General features: G+C 39.3%; 1 protein-coding gene across 2 annotated transcripts in view; it reads left to right on the top strand.

Moving 5' to 3' along the window:
- CNTNAP5 (contactin associated protein family member 5) overlaps nucleotides 1–19,902 on the top strand; it is a 319,852-nt gene that overhangs the window by 241,461 nt on the left and 58,489 nt on the right. For both annotated transcript variants that reach the window (XM_079968601.1, XM_079968602.1), the window contains one exon: nucleotides 15,648–15,804. In XM_079968601.1, the coding sequence (XP_079824727.1) occupies nucleotides 15,648–15,804 (157 nt within the window). The remainder of the gene's footprint in view (nucleotides 1–15,647; nucleotides 15,805–19,902) is intronic.

Raw genomic sequence — 19,902 nt, 5'->3', positions numbered from 1 at the left:
GGAGCTGAATTTGCTATGTGGGGGAATGAGGTTTTGGAAGAAAATGAGTAAAAAAAAACACCCCACATGTTGGATGATTTATGCAGAGCCATAAGCTGGAATTAATAATTGTGCAAACATTGAAAATGTGATAACCCTTTTACACAGAATGTGTCAAAAAAGAAGAAAAGAAGAAGTGAAACTGGATTCTCTCTAGTACTGAGCAGGCACATATGAACTCCAGTTCCTTTCCATGTATGTGGGATGGATCCATACAGCACATTGTTATGGCCTATTTTAAAGCTGGGATGCGAAGACCAGTAACATATATTAAGTAGAAGAGATGAGTGCTAGAAAATTCATTATTCACTAGGTAAGAAAAACATTTCAAAACTGATTAAGATGCTCCATAAAGAAGATGGGTTATTGTCATGCTGACCTTTAAAATTGGTCAGGATGTATTGCCAAGAGTCTGCTGGGTACAGTATTCTATGAATTTTCTCATTTCTATTCTCTTGGCATTTTTTTTTTTTATCCTAGCATGCTGGCTTATAGCCAGTTCATTTCATGGTGCTGCCTATACATATGTTCTGCTACAGCTGCATTTTTCCAAACTGCACAATCTTGCAGCCCTTGAGCACACCCTGGGATGACAAATGACATCCCCGCTGCTTTGACCAACAAAGACATAATTGCAGGTTGTGAGTAGGACAGCTGAGTCGTGATGGTGCAATGGTTTGTATATGCCCTTAAGTTGTAATTGACTGCATTTGTTTATTGCAGCATGATTCCCCTTTCCACCACTTAGAACATTAACTACTGACATTAATTGTAACTTTTCCAGCGCTGGAATTACTCAGAGGGTGACAGCTGTGTTGAATCAGCAATTATTTATTTACAGTTGCTCTTTAATGTATTTTAACACATTGGACTATAAAGAAGTTTAATGAGAGGTATTAACACTTTTGGTGACTCACCAAATGTGGGATGCAATTCCTTTGTTGGGACAAAAACAAGGGTAAATAAGTCCCTTCTCCATTGTTGATGCTGGCATTTCATTTGGGGTGGTTTATTGTTCTGAGCAAGATCGGTGGGTGCAAAATTTAGGGAATACTGATGGGTTTATTTTTAAAGAACGGAGGAAAAAAGTTCCCCAGAATGTTCCATGCTATCAGAATGCATAGGTGGAGCAAAGTTATATATAACTTTGAAGGTCAAATAAGTGGGTGGGAAGAGTTCGTGTTCCTTAAGTACATGTCAGACAGGAAACAAAGTAGCCTTGCTTTCTTCTCCTGCCCTTATGATATATAATGGCCAAGACAGAAATAATGGTCAGCTCATATAAACACAAGGTGAGTGAAAAGGGGAAGGACCTGAAGAACATGAGTATAGAAGAGTGGTTCTTTCTCTAATGCACCTATACTATGTGGGAGAACAGACATTTTAACTCCAGCCCTCACAGCATGGATTGCAGGGATGTATTTTTATAGTCAGTGGAGCTCCCTCTAGCAATGGTTGTTTAGGGGGATGGAATCATTGTTTTGAATCACTGCTTGGTCTCAATCCCATGGACAAAGGGTATTTATTAAATTCAACCAGCATACTACAAGGAAATGCACAACTATAATGTACATTTATACCAATTTTCCAAATGGATTGCACATTAGAAAATGGATTTGACTCATAGCTCTTTTTCCAGGAATGGTGATGAAATAATGTATCTCTCTTTTCTTTGTGCATTAGAGCACTGCTGGCTCCATAGTACAAAGATTGCTAGCCTAGCAAAAAAACATTTCAGCAAAAGGCTAAATATCTGCATGCGTGTTGACTTAATCCACATTTATACTTTTTGGTAATTGAGGCATATGAAGCAGAGTCTTCAGATAGACCTAGCAGAAGCATAATAAGCCTGTTTCTGCACTTCAGTGGGTAGCGAGCAAATTGTGATTGCTCATCCACTGCCAATAGTATATATCCTTTGTTTAAATGTGATTATCTATCCCATTTGCAGTATAAACCAGTCATTACTCCTAGCACAGAGTAAATATACAGCTCAGGACAAGGTTACTTGAGATACTTCCTTATACACAGTAGACCACTGTGGTCTGTGGTAGAGTTTCACCTTAAGATTCCAAAGAGGTTGGACCATTCAAGAGATATTGGTATTATGAAATGAAGTCACTAGGTTGCAGGTGAAGGAATTAAGTTACAGTGGGGTCCATTCATCGTCTGGGTAAATTGAAGAGGGGAGAGCAATAGTGTGGGCAGGGGAGGCATGATATGTGAAAAGATAGATGGTTTGAAGCAGAGGGATGTGTAGTTTGGACTGACTGTAAATATCAACAATGTGAAAAATATCCTAAGGAGAACCTCAGTGTAGCTAGTATGATGCTATCTGGATGTTATTGGAAGACAGCTCTCTCCCATCATTTCTGATCACTGGCCATGCAGGTTGGGGCAGATGGGAGCTGGAACCCTGAAAGCATTGGCTATCCCTCCAAAAGTCATGTCTAAGTCAATATGTTGCAGGACACAAATAATATGAAAGAGTAGGGGTTTTTTGTTTTTGTTTTTAAAGGTAAGTCAGTCTCCATGTGTGGGACCAGGCTTATGTCCATCTTGGTCATCAAAATGTACAAAATGGAACAAAATGGAAGATACTCATTGAGGAGTGAACATACACTTTTGTATAGCTGCAAAGAGCTCTTTAAAAGAATCCAAAAAGTAGACATTTAGTAGCCACTTACCTTAACACAGCTTTTGAGGGCTTGATAGTTCTAAGCATAGCAAATGCTTTAGATATTCCAATCCATGTTGGAGCAGTTATGTTTGTTTTGAGTAGGGAATAAATGCACTCTCATTCTTCAGTCATAGCAAACCCCTGGATGTTGAATTTCACTGTGGTTTTTATCTTAATGGCGCCTGCAGAAAAGAATCACTGACCCTTCTATTCTTCATGCAGTTCAAAGTGTTCTGTTATTTTTCAGTGCTAAGGTGTCTGACAGTTTCTTAAAACAGTGCCAACAGCTTACTGATGTTGATGAGGGGTTGTTTTTCCAACTCCTGAAAACTTTGTATAGCACAGCAAACCTATGGGGGGGTGGAATTGTGTTGCATTCCAATTCCAGTTCCACTACACCACTGCTTGAGTTTTCTGGGGCACCATCTCTCCTAGCCTCCATCCTTTCCTGTATGACCTGTTACTGCTTACTGTGAGATGCAGCTCTGTTAAAACATGCAGGGGGGTGCCTAGTGATCTGCTAATATTGCCTTATACTGAATCAGATCATTTGTTCATTTGGTCAAGGAACAGCAGCCTCAGCAACCTTCCTAGCCTTGCCATTAAGACTATTCATGTCAAAAGAAGCTCATTTTTACTTGTCCCTTATATACTGTAGCAGGGGATTCACAATGTGTTAATTTTCTGCATCAGTGAAAAACACCTTTAATTTACTTGTACCAATTGACTGAGAGTTCTTAGGTTTCTGCCTGTGTTATGGTGCCCAATTATCAAAGAGCCAGGGAGCTTAATGCTAGATTCAGTTTCTCTCAAATTTCCTTTACTGGGCTGTCTGAAACAGCATCAGAAGACTCTCTGGAGAATCTTTCAAAGAAATCTTGACAAATATTCTGAATATAGCACTACTAAAAATATAGAGTTCATGTTTATTTCTAACTGTGTAACATTGAAAGCTAACTACAAAATTATGTTCTTGCTACCTAAATTCAAAGTAATTCCATGTGAGCCATGCCAGATTTATATTCATACTATAAATGGTAGTGAGCTTTGGCTGAGTGTGTAGGTTGAAGAGCAAGGCGAATTGATCATGGCACCCTCCTATGTCACAGTGTGATGTCAATACCCCACCTACAAAGTCATGTGCCAACTCTGTTGACCTGTTGTCTATATATGTTTCTGAATGGAATAGCTCTCTGTTTTCTTGTGATCTAAGTCCATTGGATTAAATTAGGCTGCTTCAAATGTTGCTGGCAAAGCAGTGAAAAGCTCTGGATTTTTGTTTTTATTAAACACAGCAGTGGAGGATAGTTTTTAAACTTAAAAGCTTTGTTTAAGGTTTGTTTGTGTGGGTTTTTTTAAAAAAAATCCTGCATTTCTCTGCGTTAACACAAAACACTAGAGATCTTCAGAACTCAGCAGGCAGCGTTCTAGACAGCTTCATGATGTTAGACCTATTGGGAACCTGTTGGATTCTTATAAAGCCTATCAGAGGATGAAAACAAGCTCAGTAGAAGAAAAGATGATGGGAAGCTGCAAAGTTTTTTATTTTATTTTTTTTAAAAAAACGTACAAACAAAAATATACACCAACTGGTCACCTCTTCATTATTTTAAGGTAAGTTATTTTTGCAGAGATGCTGGTAAAATGTGAGGTTACTGTTAGGTGGATTTGTACCTGATTAACTAACTGAAACCAAAGAGGGTGCTCACTAATGGTTCCTCATCATCCTGGAAAAAAAGTTGCAAGTGGAATGCTGCAGAGTTCTTTCCTGAGCCCCTTCCATTGAACATCTTTGTAAACAACTTGGATGAAAGAATTGAGAGGATGCTCCTCAAATTTGCAGATTACGCTAAATTGGAAGGAGTTGCTAACGCTGCTGAAGACAGAATCTGAAGACAGATTGGAGAACTGGGCCCAAACTAACAAAATGAAATTCAAGTTCTACATTCAGGCAAATGGAACCAGCTGCACAAATATGAGATGGGGGACACTTGGCTGGCAAGTAGTACATGGGAAAGGGATCCAGGGGTCTTAGTTTAACATGAGTCAACAGTGATATGGCAGTTAAAAAGAAGAAGAAGCTAGTGCTATTCTAAGCTGCATCAGCAGAACTATAGTGTCCCGATCAAGGGAAGTAATAGTACTGCTCTAGTCTGCCTTTGTCAGACCCCACCAGGAGTACTGTGTCCTAGGGGGAGGCTGCCTAAGTGGCATCAGGAGATTCTGCACCAGCAAATGTAGCCTCCTCCTCGTTCGCCAGCATAGCAGAAATACTTCTGAAAGTGCCATGACAGAGTGAGGAAAAAGAGCAGTGAAGTGCAGGTCAAAGTAATTTTTCCTTTCATTTTTTGGTTCTGTGCTCTGGTGTGAGCCAACTGACTCGCACCCACAGCACAGAACCAAAAAAGTACATCCGTTGGTCCTGCGCTTTCGCGTGACCATACCAAAGAAGCCAAAATGGGACATCTGGTATTGGAATCAAAAGCTGGGGTGGTTCATGTCATTCCAGGGTGCCCCACTTAAAGTGGGACACTTGAAGGCTATGAGGGCCCAGAACAGCTTTATGAAAAACATCTTAAGGAGTTGGGTATGTTTAGCCTGGAAAAGACAATAGACATCTTCAACTATCTAAAGGGCTGTCGCACGGAAGATGGAGCACGTTTGCTTTCTCCTGCTCTGAAGGATAAGACCCAAACCAATATATTCAAGTTACAAGAAAGGAGATTCTGATTAAACATCAAGCAGAACTTTATGATGGTAATTGCTGTTTGACAGTAGAACGGACTCCCTTGGAAGGTAGAGGGCTCTCCTTCCTTGGAGGTTGGGTGGCCATCTGTCATGGATGCTTTAGTTGGGATTCCATCATTGCAGGGGGTTGGACTAGATGACACTCAGGGACTCTTCCAGCTCTACGGTTCTATGAGTTTATGAAAGCAGGGGACACATCTGCTCCCTCAAGAGATTATGGAGGAAAGTGTATCTCTTTTACTTCCCCGACAAAAAGCTACTGGCCCCATTTTCTTGCAATTTGGTAGATTTAATACAATCAGGGAGACTCTTGTGCTCTGAAAATTTCACCTACTTTGTTGATTAGATTTCCCATTATAGAGAATGGGGACAGTAGAGCTTGTTTTCTACTCTGTTGGTTGGAATACTAGTTGCAGTTCAAAGCAGAAAGTTCACAAAGCAACTCAAGAATGTGTGGTGTAGGATTCAGCTAAGTTGTTGCATGCACAGAACAAGGTCTGCTCATGCAATGGGGCTTTCTCACCTCTTCTCCCCTTATACCTTGCTATACCCTATAAATTTGCTCTGTAGAGCTGGATGAGCCTCCTGAGCAGGTTTTGGGGTGCACAAGGGGAGGAAAAAGGGAAAGTCCTATTGTAGGAGAGGACTTCATTCCTCACATGCATACCCCATTAGCATTGCATTGAATTCCACCCATATCATCCCCCCCCCCCAAAAAAAAAGCACAGGTACAAAAACAAGGCAAATTTTGTGTTCATTGCCCAATAATAATAAATTGTAACATCAAGAGGTTAATCAAAATGCATATAGCCTAAATATATATACTAAATATAAGATGGCATTATCAAAGTACTAGTTAAGGTAACACACCATTCTTAAATATTGTCATTATGCAGCCAAACTGTATAGCTCAACAATATTTTCTCAAAATATGTTTTCTATAGCTGTTGGTATACCAACAATCCCAAGGACTTCAGCTCTAGCACACCAAATTTCAAAGTTTGGCTGGAAAGATGACACTTGGCTCATTATTGACAACAGGCAAGATGAACTGGACTACCTTAGTCAATGATAGGAGGATTGCCTTCCACAGCTGTTGCTTTTCTGGAAATGAAATGAAAATCTTTGGTCTTTGAGGCTGCAGTCCCACTGTACCATTTACTTGAGAATAATCTCTATTGAACTCAATGGATTTTACCTCTGAGAGGATATGTACAAGATTGCCATGTTAGGGATTCTGTTAGTCTAATAGATGATAGCAAAATGTGACTTTGCAAGCTGGCTTGCAATTTTCTTATTTTTCTATACTCTTCTATTTTGTCAGGTAGGGTATACATAAATGAAAAATAAATGCTTATCAAAAATGTGTCAGGAATAGTGACAAAAATAGCATCTCTCTTCCCCCCCCCATTCTCCTGCACACCATCTAGCAAGTAAAAACATGACAGTGTCATTGCAATCCAAATGTCTAGCCTCTTACACCACTTCAGTGACTAATATTTATAGAAATATGAAAACTCAGAAGTCTGACAATATCACATACAGCTTTTCAGTTACTAAATGTTACAGAGAAGAAAGATAGATCTAGGGCAGCTTTATTTTTGCTGCAGCAGCCATACATCTTTCCTCATGTGCAGGAATTAAATAAAGAGGTTAGGGGTTGACAGTTATGTATCTTCTATCAAACTGTATTGGATGAGGGGGGGTTGATGACTACAGAGCTTGTGTGGAACAGCATTTGTTGAAACAAACTCTCCATAGCTGTTCTGCTTTTTGAATCAGCTTTCTTTTCTTCCCATCCCCTTCGCTTTCTTTTTTCTGAGCCCAGTTCTCTCTTTGCTGCACCTGATATAAAAACCCTAATGTGTCTATTATGAGTGAATTCTCTGTCTTATAGAATGGGAATTGGGAGGGGGGGAGAGATAAAACAACTCTTAATGTGCTTATCGGTGCAATTGGTTTCCATCTGCTATTTTGGACAAAATAAATATGTTACAGAAAATAACATGAACATTGAATCAAGCTGCAGTGCTTTGCCACAAGTGGTTTTTTATTCATAGACACGTAAAGTTAAATTCCTGCTGTGCGAGACCATGGGTGACTTGCAGAACTTAATGTGCTCTTCATGAAGAAAGAAATATATTCGAACTTTCAGTGAAGAGAAGGAGATTTGTTTCTTTCAAATTCAACCCAGTGCTTTAAAATTGAGAATGAGGGAGTAAGACAAATACAAGTATTGTTTATGGTTGTGCTGCATCTCCTACTCCCCTGTTCCTGACCAAGAGCAGGCAGGTCTGATCCTGCAGAGTGCTTCTTCCTTCTGAATAGCAACTCATGCTGTGCAGGACTGAATCCTTTCATGTACTAAATGGGGTTATATCCTGGGTGGTGCTGCTCCTTCACAAGTGGCCTTGTTGTGTGGTAGTGGTTCAGGTGGAGGAGACAAGGAAAGGCTTGGCAGGAAGAGGTAGAGGTTGTGCAGGAAAGGTATCCACTCATCCTCACCCTTACCTTGTCCCATGAAGACATGGTAGCCTTGGAGGTCCCTCTTTTTCATGGTTTCTACTTATTTTTGTCCATTTTGGCCTCTCCTTCCTATGCCCTGACAGCCCTGAATCACTTTGTGCCATCCAGTGGTGAACTGGGGCTATCTTAACCCAAGTCAACTGATGCCCAGGTTTCCCCAAATCAGCCAACTTTGGTACAAAACTCAGGCTTTGGCTGAATCCAGCACACAACCCTACAGTATGGGCCTGAGGGAGTGGTGTAGAGGTTGTCGTGTGTGTGTGTGTGTGTGCATGTGTGCACCCCCATGCTCCAGAGTCCATCATCCCTGACCATTAAATATGCTGGCTGAGGCTGATGGGAATTGGAATGCAACAACATTTAGAGCAGGCATAGGCAAACTCGGCCCTCCAGATGTTTTGGGACTACAACTCCCATCATCCCTGACCACTGGTCCTGTTAGCTAGGGATGATGGGAATTGTAGTCCCAAAACATCTAGAGGGCTGAGTTGGCCTATGCCTGATCTTGAGCATATCGGGCTTCCCCTGCAATAGTGTATAAAGCATAGGTAATACACTTTTAAAATAAGTCAGCTAGGAAAATTATTTATTCTTCTCTTGACTAAAGGAAATTTCCCTAATGTCTCAAAGGTTTATCCCTTTTTGCTATGAGTTCAGATGCCACTTTTTTTTTTAACAGTGAAGGGATTGTGGATCCTTGAAAATGCCATCTTTGAGGAGAAATCTCCAAGATGTTAATTGTGTTATAACTGTTCTAAGAATTTGAATTTGAAACTTGTTATGTCTACACACAGCATTGGCAAATTCCAAGCATATAAAAGTAAATACATATAGTAAATACATATATGTTGGGTAGCCATCTTGTGTTAAATAAATTGAATCATGCTTTACTAAGGTCTACACAAAAGGTAGGTGGCACGTGTGTTGTATCTTTTGCCATTGAGAGCCAGTGCCTTAGAACAGACCCTTTTTGCTGGAGCTTTTGTTTTTATTTTGGTCCACTTAAGGTGTTTGTGGTAAGCATATATGAGAGCACACTGTGGAGCAACAAAAACATAACAGTATAATTATATTGCTTCTGAACAGCATGTTAAGCAAATACACTCAAGGAATAGCATAATTAAATCCTTCTAAAGCATGTGTTAAAGTTCTTCGTTGAACCTATATGAGGGTCTCTATGACCCTCATTCCTCTCTTTATTGCAGTTCAAGTGAGTTACTATTTCATTTCTTAGTGGCAGAATCAGATGCTACAAGAGATACTTAAAAAGATACATTAGACCATAGAAGTCTATTCCCTATCCTTTGTCAGATAGTTCCCTCCAGTGTATTAGCAAGTTCTCTATTTAGCCTGGTTTTAAATGACTCAAGCTTTGGCAAGTCTACTACTATCAAAGACTTTCATATATCTTTTGGTTGGTTTAGTACAATAAAATAGATATAGTCAAACACAGAGAAGACGTTATAAAACTGTTCATTCTTAATACCCTAGCGATGACTGTTTATCATATGATTATGCTCTAGTTTAATGATCCTATCCAAGAGGCAATAATATGCAGCTTGACTTTGATTAATGTTCACCATTATTTCCTAATAGCCACACAAAGTTGTATTTTAAAGCTAAATATTGTCTTCTCCTGAATTAGCACATTTTTAATTAGGCAGATAACTTCTGTCGTGTCTATTTAAATTGTCAGTTAAATTAGATTGCTAATCCTAAGTACACTTGGATGTTCCTGCAATTTCTATAAAAGGCATAGCAAACAGTTGATTAGGCAGGATCTGGTGCACTTTTCCCCCCCTGTTAGCCCTTCAAGGAAAAGAAAGACTCATCTTATAGAATATCAATTGGTTCCAAAACGAGGTAGCACTAGTAGGTATAAATTAGGAGTGTGCCCCAACCACAATGTTTGGCTTAAACCCTAATTCAGCATATAGACATAAACAGCCCATTGCAGCTGATACTAACTGAGAAGATGCCCAGTTTGTCTCAAGGGTCTGAGTCCATGGCTATAGCTATTTGGGGCTTTTTTTGACAGAAGTGGATGGAATTTGCAGGTCTAGAAGCCTTTTCAAAGTGAATAAAACTTGCCACATTGCAAATTATAGACAAGATGGACTGTTTCAAGAAGTGGCAGAGAGATATTTCTAGATTTGTCTGGCAGGGCAAGAAGCCTCAAATAAAATTTAAGATATTAACTGATGCTAAAGAAAGAGGTGGATTTGCCCTGCCAGACCTTAAACTTTACTATGAATCAGCTGCTTTTTGCTGGCTGAAAGAATGGCTGCTTCTTGAAAACACTGATGTGCTGGATTTAGAAGGTTTTAACAATGTATTTGGTTGGCATGCATATTTGTGGTATGATAAGGTAAAAGCACATAAAGCGTTTAAAAACCATATTGTTAGAAAAGCACTGTTTAATGTTTGAATAAGATACAAGGATTTGTTAGAAAATAAAACCTCAAGATGGTTGTCACCAATGGAAGCGAAGGCACAGAAAAAACTCAATATGGAGGCCAAATGGCTGTAATATTGGGAAATTTTGGAACAAGATGGAGACAGAGTAAAACTGCAGAGCTTTGAAAAATTAAAAAACAAAGTGCGAGATTGGCTCCATTATTATCAAATAATGGAGGCATATAATTTGGACAAAAAAGTTGGCTTCCAGGTGGAAAAATCAAAATTGGAAACAGAATTGCTAGATCCCAAAATTAAGAATTTGTCAAGAATGTATAACTTGCTGTTGAAATGGAACACTCAGGATGAAACGGTGAAATCTGCTATGATTAAATGGGCACAAGATGTTGGACATAACATTATGATGGCTGACTGGGAACAGGTATGGACCACAGGTATGAAATTTACGGCATGTAATGCCCTAAGAGAAAACTTAATGAAAATGATTTACAGGTGGTACATGACACCAGTCAAGCTTGCAAAAATTTACCATTTGCCCGATAATAAATGCTGGAAATGTAATGAGACTGAAGGTACATTCTTTCACCTTTGGTGGACATGCCCAAGGATTAAGACATTATGGGAGATGATTTATAATGAAATGAAAAAGGTATTTAAATATACCTTTCTGAAGAAACCAGAGGCCTTTCTCCTGGGCATGGCCGGCCAATTGGTGCTAAAGAAGGACAGAACTTTCTTTATGAACGCAACAACAGCAGCAGGAATACTCATTGCGAAGTATTGGAAGACACAAGATTTACCCACCCGGGAAGAATGGCAGATGAAGCTGATGGACTATATGGAATTGGCGGAAATGACTGGCAGAATCCGAGACCGGGGAGAAGAGTCGGTGGAAGAAGATTGGAAAAAATTTAAAGATTATTTACATAAATATTGTAAAATGAATGAGCTTTAGAAAAATGGTGGAATGAAGTTATATGGCTTTGGCAGAAATGTTATAAGGAACTAGGTACAGATAGATTGTTAATGTATTAAAAGGGAAAAAAAACCAAGGTTAGAATATGTTAAGATTAATTACAGGACAGAAAACAGAGGAAGATGGAAAGGAATTGCTGAAACAGTTAATTGAAGTGGAATACAAAAAGGGAGGCGTGAGGAAGTCAATGAAACAAGTGAATGAAAGCTAAGTTTGGAAATATTGGAAGTGTTTTTAATTGTTCTTGTTTTGTTTTGTTAATTCAATGTTCTATGTAGTGTTTTTGTTTTTGTTTTTGTATTGTATTATATTGATTTGTTTAATTCCTTTTTTTTCTTTTTGTAATCTTTAAACTCTTAATAAATATTATTTTTTATAAAAAAAAACCTTGCCAAATATGTCCAGAGGCTTTCGTGCTGGCTGTCGTTAAAGTTGGTTTGCTTTTTAAAAAAACAGGATCTATCACTTTTTAATATGGGGCAGGATTGGTTAATATTTGTCCCTTCTGAGGCATGGCTCCTCCAATTTCCAGAAGAATATTTGCAGTACTTGTCCCACAAGGGCAGCCATCACAGTTTTAGGATGGAAATTCCTTAATCTCCCCAAGTGTTCTGTAAGCAATATGCCTGAGAAAAGTTTCCTTGAGTAAGAAACCTGCCAGACTGCAGATGAATTGGTCCTGGGCCATTTGTGTGGGCGTCTCCACCCCCATTGTTCAGCCCGGACACTGAGGTCAAGCTCCGAGGACCTTCTGGTGATTCCCTCACTGTGAGAAGTAAGGTTACAGGGAACCAGACAGAGGGCCTTCTTGGTAGTGGCCCTGCCCTGTGGAACGCCCTCCCATCAGATGTCAAGGAAATAAACAACTATCTGACTTTTAGAAGACATCTGAAGGCAGCCCTTTTTAGGGAAGCTTTTAATGTTTGATGTTTTATCCTGTTTTTTATATTCTGTTGGGAGCCGCCCAGGGTGGTTGGGGGAAATAAATATTATTATTATTATTATTATTATTATTATTATTATTATTATTATTCCTTTAAATATTATTTTGTGGTGAGAAGAAATAATGGGTTTACTTTTTGAGTAAAACAATTCCTTCTGATTAGTCACAGAGGAACTCTTCCTCTCAACCTTCTTCATTCCCATCCTGACATCATCCATAAACTTAGAGACATAAGATTTGCTCTTGCAAAGCTATTCCCTTCCTGAAAGCACTGGGATTGGAGAGCACTAGTCAGTAAAATTGCCTTTGATTTCACAATGTACTGATCTGTCACAAAAGACCTCTCCCTCTATACCTTTTCCCCACACTGGTGTCTGCTCTCCCTTCCCTCATTATTCTATTCTGGTGTTATAGTAAACTTAAACACAATACATTCACTTTCAGCAACTGCTTTTCTGCAGCATTTTGTATGTGTGCCTGTGCCTGTGTATGTCTGGATTGATGAGGTGCCATGGGACATTTCAGGGTTCCTCCCTTTGAATTTTACCATCTCATAGAGATTCCACTTTGCCTCTGGCAAGCCCAAAATACCTCTGAGGTTTCCCATTTTGCTCCAGAGTAAGATTCTTCTTACTCTGATGTGCACCCCTGCTAGCTGGATGATTGGTTTCCAGCATAGAAAGGGATAGGAAGGTATCATAGTTTGCCATCCACTTGCATACCATCATCTCTCTCTCTGTGTGCTGTAATTGTATGCAACAATAATTTTAAAAGAACGTGTTGACAGTAATACACATTAATATTCCAACTTGTATTCACAAGTTCGAAAAATGCAAAACTGAAAGATATATGCTAGGGGAATTCATATTGTCGTCTTTTCTGTTTTTATAATGAGTACCATTGGGCATTAGGCAAAGCCCTTGTTTCCTAATTTGTGATGACCTGATAATCATTCTTCTCTCTTTGTTTCATTGTTTGCAATACTGAAATTTGAAAGCAATAGGATCTGTGGGAAAGCAGTGGGCAATGCAAACCTGACTGAGCGGTTTGCTGAAGCTTCTCTTAATTAGTCCACTGCAATTAGTAATTAACCTCATTTCATGTTTCATTTTTTTTTATTATTATTTAAAAAAATGTTGTTATGAATACATATAATGCAATTAGCTCTTGCTAACATTTTCAATAGACTAGAAGCTAGCCTGCATAAAATTCAAATCATTTTTGCATTCCAGTTCTTTTATTTTTCAGGTATCAATACCTAGCTACATTTATAGCTGATAAATGAATTGAGGAGTAGAGATCAGAAAGTTCTATTTCGAAATGTTAATCTTTGGGAAATTTTCATTCAACGGCTTTCGGTTTCTTTCTGTCTTTTTTATTTCATGGATCTCACTCACCTACAGTCCCCCAAGGCCCAAACTCAAGCTATTTACCTTTCCTGATTTATTTAGTCTTATTTTCATTCTGCAAAGTTTGCCGCAAGACTCCGTATAAGGTATATCTCTGCCTATGTCTATATCTCTTCTAGGAACTGTGCATACTCCGGGCGACATGGGGCTGTGTAATGTACAACTAATAATTGTATTCAGTGATTTTTTTCTGGGGGAACGCAGGGGGACGCATACCCCTAAATATTTTATAAATCTAAGTTTGACCTCATCGAGGGACTGTATTTCAATATGAGTAGGAAAATGAGAGTACCCCTAAACATTTTTTTAGGGGAAAAAAGCACTGATTGTATTATTTTATATTTATGTGTTGGCAGCGTAAGCTGTAGAAGCCATTTTTTATTCTATGTTAGTCAAGTTAAAATCAAGCAAGTTTATATTGGTATTTATTGGTCATTGCTAAATGTCTCCAAAAATGTAATACAGGTGTTTCAAGAAAGGAGATCCCTGTATTGCATGGGGTTGGACTAAATGACCCTTGGGGTCCTTTCCAACTTTCCAATTCTATTATTCTAATAGTCTTCATGACCATTGCAATAGTGTCTGGTGTGCAAAATATTTCAAATAAAGATCCTCATATTTGGAGCTCTGTGAACATATGTTTAACACAACACATTGTATAGATGTGTGCATAGATACAGAAGTAGATCTGGTAATATTTATGCTGCTCACTCAATGAGGGACGGAGCCTCTAGCTCTGATCTGTTTGTCATAGCACTGTCCATGGCAGCCCCACATGTTGGAGAGCAAACATCTGATGCAGGGAGCCAGTTGTACTAACATAGGCACCCTACACAATTTAGAATTGGCCATAGTCAACATTGAAACTTAACCTTACCAAAATGAAGTCTCAAATGAAGTCCTGCAGTTACTTTCAAACTTTCCTTCTACCCACTTCCATCAGTTGTCAGCATAGTTAAGGAAGCCTGGCGGAACTTTACACTACTAATAACAGTAACTTTATTTTTGTAGATGCCACGCATCTGACTGGGTTGCCACTTTGGCTTTCTGTTAATGTGCATAATGAATGTGCAATTATTCTTTTTTTATATAGGTTTCTAAAAATGCAGTGTTTGATTAGAAACTCTACCCCTACAAATATTTGCATCTCCTGTAGACCAGAGTTTAGCCAACATGGTACTTCCAACCTGGCCATTGGACATGTTGGCTGATGGGAGTTGGAGTCCGACCACACCTGTAGAACACCACATTTGCCATGCCTGTTTTTGGCACTTCCTCAAATTGTTCTGGGAACTAAATGGTTTTATATACCTCTGTGATACAACAAGTAACTTTCCCATTTTAGAGAATACAGTGGTACCTCCAGTTATGAACTTAATTCGTTCCGGAGGTCCGTTCTTAAGCTGAAACCGTTCTTAATATGAGGTGCATTTTTGCAAATGGGGCCTCCTGCTGCTGCCGTGCCGCCGGTGCACAACTTCCACTTGCATCCTGGGGCAAAGGTCGCAACAAAGGGGCATTTACTTCCGGGTTAGTGGAGCTCGTTACCCGAAGCATTCATAAGTAGGATGGTATGTAACCCGAGGTTCCACTGTAGTTTGGTGATATCATTCATTTAAATATATTTTAAAACACGGGATGCTTTGAAATCACCACTCTCTTAGTTAAGATCAGGATGTACAAAAACATATTAGGTATGGCTGAATATGTAAATTTGAAACATTGGATTCAATATGCTGACCTTCAGATTTCCAATGTTTATTTTAAATCAGATGCAGAATGATATCCCATCCCAGCTGTAGCAAGAACAAGAACTTCTTACATCTTTTCTCAATTCAGATTTCTCTGACTACAGATTTCTCTGACTGCAGATTTCTTATGGCAGTTCTGCTCTTTTTGTTTCCCCAGATGGAATGCCATTTGTTTGGTGGGTTGGTCGAGCCAATGAGAAGCATCCTTACTGGGGAGGGTCTCCTCCTGGAGCCCAGCGCTGTGCATGTGGACTGGAGGAAAGCTGCCTGGATCTGAGATACTTCTGTAACTGTGATGCAGATAAGGACGAATGGTAACTATGGAGATTTGCCCTACACCAGTAAAACAGAAGTGAATAAATTAATGTGTAAACTTATGAAAAGGGTTGTGCAAGTTTAGTAGGAATAAAAGAGGGTGGATTCTGAGCTTCCCATTTTGGGGTCTCCATTGTGATTGCTTTGAAATTGCAGTGCTGGTACTAACCCAGAAGACCTTCAGAGAGAGTTGTATACAATTTTATGGCCTAAGGTTTCAGTACAGTATTTTTTTAGTCTGCATCCAGCTCTATATCAGTTAATTTCCAGAAGGTTGACCAAGAACACTTTTTTTTAACCACTCTTGCATCAAACTAGGACTACAAAGGTATATACGGCATTCTTGATGGGCATTCCCAAACTATGTAGAATTTCTACCCCCAGAGGCAAGCCAAGACCTGAACACCAACACCTTCTGGGGAAAGTATATACCTTTGGGTTTGCCAGCTCTTCTGCCTGAAATGCAGATTGGTCTCCTTCACCGAATTGAATGAAGAGCTCCATGTGTGGGAATGACCCTTGTATATATACTGTATGAATGCATTTTCATTTCTGGTTTCATGCACCTGTCTGCAGTAAATATATAATTCTCTTGAGCAAAGCAGTTCCACAAAGTATAAGTTTCTGCACATTAACTTCAGTTAAATAATTTATACAGTATTTGGTTTGGAATTTTTGGAAGGGAAGAAAGCTGAAAAATAGCACATAACATGTAGGAACTCTCCCATCTTCAAATTGTTACACTTTGAAGAATAAAAATTCTTCAGTTTTGACACCTGACCTATATTACAGAGAAATTATAATGTAGTAAGAAAATTGTAAAGTTGGGGGGAAATAGATTTTGTAGAACTGGAAAATGAAAAAAGAAACCCCACAGTAAAAATTATTTGTGATATAGAATAGCTACTATCTATCCCTTTCTTCTACCATATAAGTCGTTCTATATCACAAATAATTTTGACTGTGGTGCTTTGTTCATTGTCTATTTCTGCAATATCCCCACTTTTTAGTTCACCACAGATTTATGCTGCACTGGTATAATTTGCCAACTATATCAATCAGTGTCAGTTTTGCATATGTCTATTCTGTCTGGCTTCCACATTAGTCTGAAATATTTTATTAAAAAATCTGCACAAGAATATATCCCCATGTATGCGTTTTTAAATATATTTTATTCTAATGTACACATTTGCTTACAAAATCCAAGAGATAATTGCAATTTGATCTGCACCTTAGTCTGGCAGGTGTTTATCAGGTCAATATGCATCAGAATGCACACAAATTGAATTCCTCAAGCCACCTTGGCAGGATTCCTTCCTTTATAAGGGAATGAGCTCAGTGTTGCAGTGGTGGAAAGCATGGTTAAAAGTTTAATTAACAAGTCTTCCTGAAGCAGAATGACTTGTACAAAGGCATAGCTTCTCTCACTACCCTATTAGAGTCTTTTGAGACTGTCAACCAGCATACTGATAGAGGTGATCCAATTGACATTGCGTACTTAAACTTTCAAAAAGCTTTTGACAATGTACCTCACCAAGGGCTCCTGAGTAAACTTAGCATACATGGATTAAGAGGAGAGGTCCTCTTATGGATCAGTGACTGGTATAGAAACAGGAAACAGAGAGTAGGCATAAATGGATATCCAAAGATGAGCAGTGAACAAGACTGCTTCACCTTTTCCCTTTCTTTAACATTGCTTGAGACAGAAATCAACAAGAGTACTCCTAGATGGAAAGTGCATCACAGGAATCCCTGTGGTGTCTCAGAGGACTTGAGGCATGCATATACATGTGAAGCCAGCCTTGCAAGACAACAGACTCTCAAAGCATACCCACTGTTGGCACCAATACAAGCTTCTCTCCTGTGTAGATAAGCAGCAATAGGTGCACAGGGGAGAAAGATCCAGATCAGAAATGTAGTGGAGGCAAAATGTTAAAGCTCCCTCCCCATAACATGGTTCTGATCTAGGAAGAGATGTATGCAGGAAGTGGTGTTATACAGAGGGATCGTCCAAATGGGTGCTTGTTCTGTGCCTAGAAAGCACGGGTCTGAGTGATTTTCCACTTGCTCCATCCTTTCTAGGCATGGGCCTGAGCGGTTTTCCCCCCTGCCACTTCTCCCCAGAAAACCCACCATGTAGCGCTAAATCAGAGCAGACACCAATCCGGAGAAAAGCTGATTGAGGTTTGCTCCGATTCAGCGGTAAAGATTGAGTTTTCCCGGGGAAGAGTGGTGGGACAAATGGAAGTATGGCCAAGTCCTGATTCTGACCATTCATTGGTTCATCTAACTCAGTATGGTCTACAATGACAATTTCTCTCTAGAGTTTCAGACAGGCTCACTTCTAGTCCTATCTGGAGGGATGCCAGGGATTGAACATGGGACCTTCTGCATGCAAGGCAGATGCTTTCCCACTCAGCTACTTCAGGAGCTCCATCATCTGGAATTTAATTGCATAAAACAATCACTCAGTTACTAACATATCTTGTTTGGCCATATGTTTGCAAAGGACCCCTTGTCACTCTGGAAGTCAAGTGACAGCCCAGGCTCATGTCCTGCTTTTGTCACAATCATGTGTCCTTTGAATTGGGCTTGCCTAGTATGATAAAATTGATGTTCAGAATTACTACTATTTTATTAGAATGCATTCCACTACTGGTAGGGCTGTTTCTGATCAGGACACTAGGTGGGTAACAAAGTAAATAAGCAGCAATTGTATTGTTATACCAACCTGCACTGATGGACCTTTTAGTGTTTTTGTGTTCCCTTCTGTCAGATACAAGAGGGTCTTGGGCTAGAATAGGAATGGGCAACCTGTGAATCACCAGTGTGACTGAACTCCAACTCTGATAATTTGTGCTGGCCAGGGCTGATGGGAATTTAAGTCAACCAACATATGGAGGATAACATGCTAGCCACCATTTGGGATTATTGAGCTTTCTAGATAAGCCTGACCTTAATGTTATTAACCTTCTAACACCACAGTTATTACATTATTAACTATAGCATCCTGTTTACTATAAAGCTTGTTGAACTTTCAGAAGCTTGCATGGCTACAGGGTGCATGGAAGAATTTCATTAAGCTATCTTCCATTGCATTTTTAATCATCTATAGTGTGCTAGTCTCAAACTTTCAGGATTTGTTTTATTGGCTTGTTTCCCATTTACATAGCTGCAGACATCTGCTGATAGTACATATTTTCCAAGTGTACTGTATCTATCACAAATTTCATTAAATATCTATGCCACTGAGCCTAGCTACCCACTAGAGGTTTCATTAATGCAAAAGGAGAAGATATACCAATAGGGGTACCATAAGGGATGAAATTATATTTAATGACACCACTACCCTACCATCTGTTGGGCAGGAGGGGAGAGACTGTGAATATCACATCTAGAGACATGACCAGTTTATAATACTGCAGGAACTTGGAATGCAGAGAATGAGCTTTTCTGAATATCAACATAGAAGGGAAAAAAATAGTTCTGTAAGGATGCTGTCCAACTTCTTACTTGTCATTTAATAACTCTGTTGCTTATTCAGCTGCTAAATGCAAATCTGAAATAATAGGTCACATTTGAGACATGTAATGAGTTCAGTCCAGATAGACTAGTTAACTTCCTTACCATTGGATGTTGTGCATAGTTCTGGGTGTGCATGGACAAGGTGTTGTCTGAAAGCACATGATACTTTAACCTTGCTGAAACAAAGCAGGTCTATGACCAGTAAGGGACAGGAGAATGGAACAGCAGGTATGCTACCTTGAGTTATAAAGTCTTTGATACACATGCAAATATCACATAATACAGTAGAAAGGCTTCTGCTTTCTAAAACTATCTGCTTGCATTGCTATCATTTTGGCTCTTTTCCCTCCACCGCTCCTTAGTCTGTCCCAAACCTAGCACTGGGGACTTCCATCTGATTAATTAATACACAAATTTCATGTGCACTGTAACAACCTACTTTGTTTTCCTATGACTTCCCAGGTGCTTAAAATAGTTGAATGGGTGTTGCACTCTCATTAGAGTTCCATGTGCAGTTTAAATCTTTGTAGATCTTATCTAAATGCCAGATGAGAGACATGCTAACATCAAAT

This window comes from Podarcis cretensis, assembly GCF_951804945.1.
Source record: "Podarcis cretensis genome assembly, chromosome: 1".
In the NCBI taxonomy this organism is placed as follows: Eukaryota; Metazoa; Chordata; class Lepidosauria; order Squamata; family Lacertidae; genus Podarcis; species Podarcis cretensis.
The sequence above is the reverse complement of the archived record's forward strand: the minus strand, read 5'-3'. Positions and strand labels throughout refer to the sequence as shown.